General features: G+C 35.9%; 2 protein-coding genes and 1 pseudogene across 4 annotated transcripts; 2 read left to right on the forward strand and 1 right to left on the reverse strand.

Moving 5' to 3' along the window:
* Nucleotides 1–530: 530 nt before the first annotated feature.
* EMB1467 (NADH-ubiquinone dehydrogenase) lies at nt 531–6489 on the forward strand. The gene is made up of 5 exons (XM_089720496.1): nt 531–1109; nt 2209–2455; nt 3795–4089; nt 4716–5090; nt 5355–6489. The coding sequence occupies exons 1-5, from the start codon at nt 698–700 to the stop codon at nt 6252–6254; spliced, it is 2229 nt and encodes a 742-aa protein (XP_089576622.1). The 5' UTR covers nt 531–697; the 3' UTR covers nt 6255–6489.
* A 650-nt stretch (nt 6490–7139) lies between these two features.
* On the forward strand, nt 7140–7577 carry LOC149497032 (transcription elongation factor 1 homolog pseudogene; annotated as a pseudogene).
* Nucleotides 7578–8370: 793 nt separating this feature from the next.
* On the reverse strand, nt 8371–10045 carry LOC105645445 (anthocyanidin 3-O-glucosyltransferase 4). Of its 3 annotated transcripts, none has more exons than XM_012231049.4 (2): nt 9503–10045; nt 8371–9373 (listed from the first exon to the last, which is right to left on the reverse strand). In XM_012231049.4, exons 1-2 carry the CDS (start codon nt 9917–9919, stop codon nt 8438–8440), a joined length of 1353 nt encoding a protein of 450 aa, XP_012086439.3. In that variant the 5' UTR covers nt 9920–10045; the 3' UTR covers nt 8371–8437. The 3 variants fall into 3 exon arrangements, with proteins under 3 accessions (XP_012086439.3, XP_020539458.3, XP_037495853.2); XM_020683799.3 differs by having other exon boundaries at nt 9809–10042; XM_037639925.2 differs by having other exon boundaries at nt 8371–10045.
* Between the last annotated feature and the right edge of the window lie 1638 nt (nt 10046–11683).

Raw genomic sequence — 11683 nt, forward strand, 5'->3', positions numbered from 1 at the left:
GCGGGATGGATTTTTTATTAGTTTCTCTATAATTTAAAGACCTTATAGTTATTTATTGAAAATAAAATATGTATAATAGAATCGTCATAATCTAGGGATTAAATTTCTTATACCCATAAAATAATTTTAGTTGTGATAAATTCTTTAAATTGTAAATATATATTTAGTTGAATATTTGATTTTTTTTTTTAAATCCTCAATATCAACTCTGAGACTAAATCAACTCTTAATACATTTAAAAACTAAAACAAGAAAGGATAGAAGCGTTCAATTCACTAATGGCAGACAAAAAGAAAATTTACTATTTGATCAAGGGTAAAAATAGCATTTCAAAATTAAGAAAAATCTAACAAAAGAAATTATTTAGTGCAATAAAAATATAGTACAGGGACTGTATTGGAGTGACTTGTCTACTTTATTATAATATAGGGTTGAAACAGTAATTTAAAAAACAATTGGGCCTTTGTAGCCCATTAATCCTTGATTAAAAAAACCGGGTGGGTCAAAACCGAACCGTAACAGCTCCTCCATCTTGTGTGGAGTAATGCGGACACACGCCTGCAATTCATTCTCTTCTTCACTCTCAAAGCTCAAAGAACAATCTCTTGACTCCATCATCTTCCATTTCCAATAGATCTAAGACCTCAAATTTCAATAATTCAATACAAAAACCAAGGTCTTATAGAGAATAACTGAAATGGGGCTAGGGATATTAGCTTCTAGGGTCATCAGACCCCACGCTACCAAGCCTAGAAACTTGCTTCTCCTCCGCTCCATTGTCACCAAGCCCGAGCTTCAATCACCTGAAGCTTCTGCTGCCGCCACCGCACCTGACCCCACTCCAGATCTTCCGCCGCGAACTCCAGTCGCCGGTGCCCGGGTCCACTTCCCCAACCCCGATGATGCGATCGAGGTCTTTGTCGATGGGTATCCGGTCAAAATCCCTAAAGGAATGACGGTTTTGCAAGCTTGTGAAGTCGCTGGTGTTGACATTCCTCGATTTTGCTATCATAGCCGACTTTCCATTGCTGGTAACTGCCGTATGTGCCTTGTTGAGGTCGAGAAGTCTCCAAAGCCCGTTGCTTCTTGCGCTATGCCTGCTCTACCAGGTTAGGGTTCTATTTATTTTTATGATTCATCTGGGATTTTTTTTAATAGATCATTTGGTTGAGTATTCTATGTAGTTCTTAAATTACGGTATTATAAATTTGATGGATTTGGTAACTATTATATGTTTGCGGTTCTAGTTGATGGTTCGAATCAGTGGTTTATATCATTATTTCTATGGTTTTGTTTGATGAATGAAGAACGAAAGTCAATTTTTTTTTTTTTTTTTTTTTTTTTTTTTGGGTTTATTTATTTATTTTTGTTTGTTTGGTAATTCGGCTGGCAAATTGGGCTTGTTGCATTTTCGAAATTGGATTTTATATTATGCCCGTAATGTCTTAGATTTTTACGCTAATTTAATATAGTTTGATGATACGCACTTATTTTACCTTAACTGCTAATTGTGATTGTAATTATGTACCATAACTGGTATTTTAATTCTGCTACAGTTGAATTGTTTGATATACTGATTCATTTCTTGTTTATGGTATTTTTCCTCCTATGAGTTGATAGAGTTTGATTGTTGCTTGAAATTGTTGTTCTGTTGTTACTTAATTGTGTCGGAGATTTCTTTCATGTGAGTTATTTTGTTTATTAGCTCTGGTTTTACTTCTGTTTTCTAGCTTATTTGCTTTTACTATCAATATAGATGCACTTGGATTAGTACTTTTTTGCTTTCTCCTGTTTGATAGTTGTATGAATATGTGGTTCTAAGAATTGCATTTCTAATATTTGATTATTGTGTTTCTGCCTGAGAATTTGGGGATATGTTCTGCAACATTTTAAATATTTCTGGTTGATTGTAACATTAATCAAAAAGCTCTATAGTTTGTAATTTATACTTTCCTTCAAGCTTCATCTGCATTATATGGTTGATCAAGTTCTCTTTCCCCTTACAATAGACATTATTATTGTGATCTGAAGTTAACCTTTTCATTTGGTACTTCCATTTTAGTTTGCTTAAATGAACTACCACTTCAAGTATTGCTAAATAAACTATATTGTGTTTCTCTTGTATTGATATGATTTGTTGATTATCCAAACTTTTTATTTGGCTTACTTCTTGATTAGGTTTGATTTATTAGAGGATTTGTATTTTAGGGATGAAGATTAAGACAGACACACCTGTGGCAAAGAAGGCACGCGAAGGGGTTATGGAATTTTTGCTCATGAACCATCCATTGGATTGTCCAATTTGTGATCAAGGTGGAGAGTGTGATCTTCAGGATCAATCTATGGCATTTGGATCAGATCGTGGCCGATTTACTGAAATGAAGCGATCTGTGGTTGATAAGAATCTTGGTCCTTTGGTGAAGACTGTGATGACTCGGTGTATTCAGTGCACAAGGTCTGAACGTATCAAAATTATCCTCATTCTTCTTATGAGTTAATTGCTGAATCTCAACTTGTGCACAGAGTGAAAATCATGTCCATTATTTTATTAACTTACCGAAACCACTTGCATTGCATCTCCTAACTTTATCTTTACTTTTTGAATTGTTTGCTATGACATAATTTAGCATTTCCTCTGAAAATCGAAGAACTCAATTAGTTCCTAGCAATAATAAACTGGGGCCCATAAAACTGGTGCCGCTTTGCAATGAGTGGGAGCTGATTAATAATTTTATGGCTGTATTGTGCATATATGACCAATGTCCCATGGCATTTCATTATTATGTTTAGCATCCCATTCTGCTACTCAAATAGGTTATCTAGAGAGATTTATTCCGAATTTTAACAATTGGATAACCAACTGGGGTATTGTAAATTTTGGCATTCTATCTTAAGAAGGAGCATGTTGGATTTTTTTTTTTTTTTTTTTTTTATGCCAATATGTGCTTGTTTATTGGGTTTGCATTTGCAATTGGATGAATGCCTTATTTTCGACTTATAAGTCTGCATTGATTGCTGATTACTTTTTCACCTTTATCATCCATTCTTCCTTATGGTATTGAGATTTAGCTTTGCGTTGTTGACCATCATTTCTTTGTTTTTGTGTTTTCATCTCTAGATGCAGGTAATCTGCTTAAAGAAGCTGCCAAAGCTAATTTGGTTCTTGTGGTTTTTTCTTACTTATTCTGAAATATGACATATGACTAATATTTGGAAATTTAATTTTCTAACCCTTCCTTTGTCTTTCTTTCACTTTTCTTGCCCCATTTGTTGTGATAAAGTTTTGAGGAAAATGATACTCTCTTCTCTTGGTATAGGTTTGATTTGGAAAATCAGTTATTCGAGTCTTTTATTTTCCCATGAACAATTTTATTTGTATTTTATTAGATAACATGCTTTGTAATTATTCTGTTTAAGTTTTGAGTTCCTTCTGATTTGGTAATTCACTTGACATTGGATTTTGATGTTGATTGCTTTTGGTTGGGTTTGTAATGATGCTATGATGATGTGCTATTTGATCTTTAAGGTTGGTGGAGGTTGGAATTTCTTTGATTTCTGTTGATCACATGTCATGCAATGAAGCTGTTTGCATTTCCTGAGAGGATGTAAATTTAGGGTGGTATTCATGTTGTTAATATCTTTATGAAAAAGCGTCCATGGACATTCTTTAGTCCTGCTAATGAAAATTTTTGATGACTTTTGATTTGATCAGTGTTCTTGCAACTTGAGTTGGGTCTAGTGTTGTAACATACTGAAGAAGCTCTCTCATTTTTTATTTGTTTTTGGTCCAACAGGTGTGTCAGGTTTGCAACAGAAATTGCTGGAGTCCAGGATCTTGGCATGTTAGGTCGTGGCAGTGGAGAAGAAATTGGGACTTATGTTGAAAAGCTCATGACAAGTGAACTTTCTGGAAATGTGATAGATATCTGTCCTGTTGGAGCCCTTACTTCAAAACCTTTTGCATTTAAAGCCCGGAATTGGGAATTGAAAGGGACAGAAAGCATTGATGTTAGTGATGCGGTTGGATCCAACATTCGGATTGATAGTAGAGGTCCGGAGGTCATGCGCATCATTCCGCGGTTAAATGAGGTATGCATAAATAAGCTGGATGTTGCATCATTTTGGTGATTTCTAAGATAGTTTAGTCAAAGGATCAAATAGCTTCCAGTTCATTCGAGGCATCAAAATGCTTCTAGTTTTAGTCAAGGTGTCAAATTGCTTCTTTGTGCCATGAAGGGGCCATATTTTTTCCCATTAAGAGAAGATAGGTGTACTGTTTTATGTTTTTTAGAGAAGTACAAACTGGCGAAAAGCTCGTTGTCACGACTAATTTTAGGCCATTGATAAATTTTTATTGGTTATATCTTGTTGATTAATAACCTATTATGGCCTAATCCTAATTAATACGGATGTATTCTTGAATTGGCAAGATTTCCTTGGTTAAATTAATATGATACAGTGGTACTCATAATCCCACTGTTGATTCTGCTCTTCAAAGAGAAGACATACATTCTATTGAATGTGTTATTTGAATTTATTATAGTTAGCATCTTTAATATGAAAATTCTAGTTTTCCTGTTCACTAGATTCAAATGGGATTAATAGGATGTCAGAAATATATTTTTATATATTGTTGTTGTTTCCATTGTTTTAAGCATCTCGGATACGAGTTCACCTGTTCATCCTGTTGGGTTCCTGTTGCATTCCTATTTCAGGACATAAATGAAGAATGGATATCAGATAAGACTCGGTTTTGCTATGATGGTCTGAAGAGGCAGAGACTCAACGACCCTATGATTCGTGGCACGGATGGGCGCTTTAAGGCTGTGAGCTGGCGTGATGCCTTAGCTGTAGTTGCTGAGGTAATACATCAAGTTAAACCTGAGGAAATTGTTGGAGTTGCTGGTAAGCTGTCTGATGCTGAATCCATGATGGCACTGAAAGATTTCTTGAATAAAATGGGGTCAAATAATGTCTGGTGTGAAGGAAATGGCCCAAACCCAAATGCTGATCTACGATCTGGATATATAATGAATAGTAGCATTAGTGGGCTTGAGAAGGCAGATGTCTTCCTTTTGGTTGGTACTCAGGTAATGTACTAACATGTCTGCTATTTATTTATTTTATCTAACACTTGGGTTATAGTTGCCTTTTTTTTAATATTTGCTTTTGTCTTTTCATATTTTTAGGTTTCAATGTGTAGTATGAGTGCTGTTTTTATATGAGCTTGTTTTCTGTGGTATTCTGTTGAGAATTTAAGATGCAAAATTTGAAGGGTGGTTTGGTAGTTATATATAATGTTTTATATACTGTTGTAAGATCACATTATCTCATTATGTCCCATGAATTGCCAGCCAAGAGTAGAAGCTGCCATGGTAAATGCTAGAATTCGCAAGACAGTTCGTGCAACCAATGCTAAGGTTGGTTATATTGGCCCTCCATCTGATTTCAACTATGATTGTGAGCATCTTGGCACTGGCCCTCAAACTCTCCTTGAAATTGCTGAAGGTCGTCATCCTTTTTACTCAAAAATCTTAAATGCCAAAAACCCAGCAATTATTGTTGGTGCTGGAATCTTTGAAAGATCGGACAAGGATGCAATTTTTTCTACTGTTGACGCCATTGCAAAAAAAGCAAATGTTGTGAGACCTGATTGGAATGGGTTCAATGTGTTGCTTCTCAATGCTGCACAAGCTGCGGCCCTTGACCTTGGACTTGTGCCAGAATCCAGCCAGAGTATTGAGTCTGCCAAGTTTGTGTATTTGATGGGTGCTGATGATGTGAACTTGGACAAGCTGCCAAATGATGCCTTTTTGGTATATCAGGGGCACCATGGGGACCGTGGTGTATATCGTGCCAATGTCATTTTGCCAGCAGCAGCATTTACTGAAAAGGAAGGTACCTATGCGAACACAGAAGGGTGTGCACAACAGACTTTGCCTGCAGTTCCAACAGTTGGTGATGCAAGGGATGACTGGAAGATAATTCGGGCTCTCTCTGAGGTAGCAGGGGCACGCTTGCCCTATGATTCAATTGGTGCCATCCGATCCCGGATTAGAAATGTTGCACCCAATCTCTTGAGCCTGGATGAGAGAGAGCCAGCTACTTTTTGGGCTTCGTTGAAGCCTGAGTGCACTCAAAAGATTAGTTCAACACCATTCAATGCTTCCGTAGAGAATTTTTACATGACTGATGCCATTACAAGGGCTTCAAAGATAATGGCACAATGCAGTGCACTGCTATTAAAGAAGTGAGTGCTGGATTTTGATCTTTGTAATAAAATTGCAGATCAAATTTTCTTTGAATATTTCATTTATCTATGTGAGGCCCTGTTTGGCCAAGGGCCAAACTTCTTGAAAGTTGGAGTAAAAATAAATTTATTTAGGTTCTGTTTGTAACATTCCTACAAATGTAAAAGCATTTTCCTTAACTGTGTAAAACTTGGAACTTCCTCATTTTCTTACAATATGTCTCGCAGCTTTTAGACAATGCCGAAGATTGCAGCAATTCTGCTTCGCTTGAACACTTAATTAAAGTTAGCTTTAACTTGCTTGTGACTTTTTAACAAAGCCTTTGTTTTACTTTTTAAGATTTGGTATGAAAGAAAATGTTCATTTTACTCTTACGAATATAATTTTATAGAACCCAAACATTTGCAAATCTGTGATGACACACTGTTGGAACTCAAATGAAATAAAACAAAAGGCAAAAACAAAAATAATTACGATTAAATAAAGAAACATACTGTCTGTTTCCTTGTATTAGAAAGTTTACAAATTTATGTGACTAAAAATTGCTGGAATTTACAAATAAATTTTATTTTTGGATCCAACCAATAAAATTATGGATTTTTTTAAAAATATTCTGACTTTATTTTTTTCCCCTAAATATATGGTTAGAAATACCTTTTATTTCCATAGAATTCCTCTAAGTAAGTTTTTTCCTGAATGTTTACCACTAACAATAAAAATTTTCTAAAGCCTGGGGGCCATCTCCGCTAATTTAACTGAAAAAGACAGAGACAAATACAATTAAGATCAAATAGAGAAACATTCATCTTGTATTAAATTGATATTTTCTCATGGTTTATTTTTTGCTTGATTTCTTGGATTAGAAGTTTAATGTTGTGAAAAGAAGAACCCTACCGACCAACTTTGCCAACTCCTAATCCTCTACAATTTAGGATTTGAAAACTCACTATATAAGCAATTCATTAAACGTGTTGTTTTACAAACTTTTCTTCATCGATAGTTTAAGTTTCTCTCCATCAACAGTCTCACAAACTTCTCTTTATCGATAGTCTAACTTTCAAATTTACAATGGCAAGAAGAAAAACGAAGCGAGTTCTGAAGAAGCCAGTGCGAGTGGAGAAGCTTGAGACAACCTTCACTTGCCCGTTCTGCAACCACCGCCACTCTGTTGCATGCGTCATTGATAGGAAGTTGGGATTTGGAGAAGCAGAATGCAGTGTCTGCAAAGTTAACTACGTGACCAAGATCAACCCTTTGACGGAGCCGATTGACATCTACAGCGAGTGGATCGATGAGTGCGTTGGGGTTAACACAGCTTGAAGATAGTTCTTGGTTTTAGTTTACTGTTCTTTTCAGTTAATATTAGTATCTTTAATGGTAAATGACAATTTTGTTTAGGAAATGTGAAGCGATCGAACGCTGTAATCAAATTGTAATTTTTGATGATTCTTTAAAGAAATCTTTGATCTTTTGAATCTTTAATCTTCCTCATCTTTGCAATCCCGCTTGAAGGTTTTTGTTGATTGCCAAATTGAACTATGACTGTCCACACCAATTCCGGGGCTTAAAATGGTTCTCACATGCATATTTTGTTGTAAGTTGAGTGTATTTCAAAAGATCTCACCTAACTTATGTAGGAGCTTCTAAAAAGTTTATTAATAAGTGTTTGATATTGGACTAGTAAAAGGTGTAGTAAGGGATTGGGTTTATATGCACAAAAGTTCAATCCTAATATTAACTAGTTTCAAAAGAACCCGTTCAATCCTAACAAAGATTTCGCATTGCTTTTTATCTCTTTGCTGTGATTGCGAAATACTCCTTCAAGAACAATGCTCTGGCACGTCTCAGGTTACAGTTCGTTCTACATATTTCAATAGCAGTGTCATGGTTTATCACGAGGAAACAACTGACTTCAGGGTTTTGGCCTTCTTTCTTGTACGAATATGGTTCTGTGTTAAAAAATATGTTGAAAGCAAATGTGCATTTGCTTTCCTTCGCCGACTGTTTAAATTTTTTTCACCTTAACTTTCTTGTTTATCACTTGTTTAAAAGCAACTTGTCATAAAGTAAGTGATTACAAATTGCTTCAGCATATGTTGTCACTCTGTTGGGACTTAACTGAAATAAAATAAAAGATATATATAAAAAATATAATTAAGATCAAACAGAGAAACATCCATCTTCTATTAAGTTGATTTCTCATGGTTTATTTTCTGCATGATATCTTGGATTAGGAGCTTAATGTTGAGAAAAGAAGAACCTCCTTCCTCTGTTGCCTTCTTTGCCTTCTCTGCAAGTTCTTTAATCCTTTTATTTCTCTCTTCCCTTTCTTCTCCTTCTTCCATCAATTTGTCCAAAGCTCTCACAACATCTTCTTTTTTCACCAACAGACCAAACTTCCCTTCCTCTCCGAACTTCTCTGGAACCTCGACCCCAAAACTCACACCAATCTTCAGTACCTGAATAACTAGCTTCTCATTAATAAATTGATCAGCAAAAAGTGGCCATGTAGCCATCGGCACACCTGAGCTTATTGCTTCCAATGTTGAATTCCATCCACAATGCGTCACAAATCCTCCAATTGCTGGGTGTGACAGTATTAGCATTTGTGGCGCCCAGCCGCTAATGAAAAGACCTCTTCCTTTTATTCTCTCTTCGAACCCAGTCTCTGAAACCCATTTCTCTATTTCTTTTGATCTATAATCTCCTCCTCTTACTACCCAAATGAAAGGCCTTTTCGAGGATTCTAACCCTAATCCCAGCTCTATCACTTGTAAAGTTGTTAAATTAGGAAGGCTTCCAAGACAAGCGTAAATTACAGATTTTGGACTCCAAGCATCAAGCCAATTCAAACATTCATTCCCATCAACTAATGTTCTATTACCTCTATCAATCTTGTCCATGCTATCCTTGTTACATAGTGAAACAGGGCCAATACACCAAATCCTAGTATTCCCTCTTGCATTCTTGTATTCTTTAACAAATTCTTCCTCTAACTCTTCAAATGTATTTATAATAAATCCACAGCTTTCCTTTTCAGCTTGAAGAATTTGATTAAGGAGCTCTTCGGTCCAGTTCTTTACAGCCGATTCGGGCAGCTGACTTTCGGTGATCTCAATAGTCTGAGGCAATCCAGGAACAACAAAAAATTCATTTTCTGATGTTATATTCTCTAAAATGTTGGAATTGTAAATATTATGCGTGCATAACATAGTAAAACAGCAAAAGCCGTTAAATGAAATTCTTGGAACCTTCCATTTACTAGCTATGTGAATTGTCCATGGCAAAAACAAATCAGAGATTATGCAGCTTGGCTTAGGGTTTAGTTCTTCAAATAATTCTTCTGCTGGCTTTTGAAGCCCATTAGCTGCCATGAACATTTTTTCGCCCATGTCCAATGAAGGTAACATGTCAAAATTTTCACATCCTTCAGGTAAGCCATAGTTTTGAAATGGAATTTGGAGTTTGAAAATTTGGATTTTGAGGCCTGATTTGATAGCTCTGGTAAGAATTGTTGAATGCCTAGCAGCATTTTGAGGTGTTGTGATTATACTTACCATTGCTCCTTCTTGTGCCAACAGCTTGGCAATATCTACCATTGGAATCATATGGCCTTGGGCTAGTAGAGGAAACAAGACGAAGTGAAGTTGGTTGCTTTGGGAAATCATGGCAATGGATTTGTCAGAAAGAGAGGGAGAGAGAGATATGTGCGTTAAGTTTCTTCATTGTTATGCATGCACATATATAGAAGAAGAATGACCTAGATGTATTTCTGTATCGTTAGACTAATAGATTCGCAGTGAAATATTATATTTGCCTTATAATATAGGAATTTAAGGATTTAAACCCGAGTAGAAATTATAATTTTTAAAATTGTTATATAATATTACAAATTAGTTAAAATTCATAAACAAGAAGTTGAGTAATTATACCAACTAACATTAAAAAATTAGCACCAATCACTTAACTTTCCATATTCACGTATTAAAAATTTCGAGAATGACACTGTTTTTATAATTGTAGCTCTTTAAAATTAGATAAGTTAGATTTTCGTGTAATACTTTTTGTGGTATATTTATTGGCCATTCTCTCCATATATCATCCAAAGAGCGAGTGACTATGATGATGATCAACATAGCAGGATAAGAAAATGTTATAACCGAAAAAACTTGTGTGGTTGAATGAACCAAGATGTAGATGCAGCTATCTAGTTCTTTTATCCTCAGTTGTGGCTCATAATTCTCTAGCAGCATTATAAATAAACGACAACATTAATTATCGATGTGGTTTAGACTCAACATATTTATGCATTTAACTATCCAACAAAAAAAAAAACACAAACATATTTATGCATTTAAAGACAAAATGAGCCTACTGATGTGTTGTGGTTGTGTGCCCACTCAAGTGGGACCCACAATAAATTTGAAAGGAAAATAAAGGAAGTCAAAAATGGAAGGCAACGGAGTTGTACACGGCATCCCTACGTGTAGTCAAAAATGGAATGCAATGGAGTTGTACACGGCAGGAGTTGTACATGGCATTTCTACGCGTTAACCTGCAGAGGCAGAGGCAGAACACACAATACACACAGAAGAAAGAAGAGAGAAAATGTAGCGAGAGAGTTTTCTAATTTTAGGATGGGTTTCCTAAAATTAGGGGAGAGAAAAATAGTGAGGAAATTATTATGGAGTGTTTTTGGGAAATACTTTGAGTGTCACTATTTTTGTATTACTCACTTACTATTTTAATAGTGGAAGAATGATTCGGATTTTGTCCCGTGGACGTAGCCCTAAACAGTTGAGGGTGAACCACGTAAATATCTGTGTGTCACAAATTTATTATTCCGCTGCGTTAATTTTCTCTTAATCGGTTGAAAGGGCCCAACGAGTGGTATCAGAGCTGATGCCCAACAACTGGTATCAGAGCTGATTCCTAACAAGTGGTATCAGAGTCGAAGGTTTCGGTAGGCCCAGCCGGTCAGATAGTGGTACCGGATCCGTGGATATATTTTGAAAATAAATATACCACGATGAAGAGAAAATTACGACGAGTCCATTGGTGTTGTCTGCTCGGAAAGACGTTGCAAAATCGACTTAGTGATGAATAGTAGAATAGTAACTCGCGGTTGATGGTGAATAGTTACTATTGGCGTTACTGTTGCTGAGCCCGTCACTGTTAAGCCCAGCACTATTCATGCATATTACTATTCACATGTACAGTTACTATTCATGCATACAGTTACTATTCGAGTATACTGTTACTATTCATGATCACTATTCACGTATACTACTGTTCACGTATACGGTTTATGTTGGTGAAGATATTCTGCACAAGTCAAAGTGAACAAGAGACATAACACAGTTGCCAGCGACTCAGAGTAGAGTGGGCAAGTGTTTGCAGAGGTGGATGACAGACATAACACGGTGGCCAGC

Source organism: Jatropha curcas, chromosome 4 (genome assembly GCF_041381405.1).
Source record: "Jatropha curcas cultivar XTBG-Jc1 chromosome 4, XTBG_Jcur_1.0, whole genome shotgun sequence".
NCBI lineage: Eukaryota > Viridiplantae > Streptophyta > Magnoliopsida > Malpighiales > Euphorbiaceae > Jatropha > Jatropha curcas.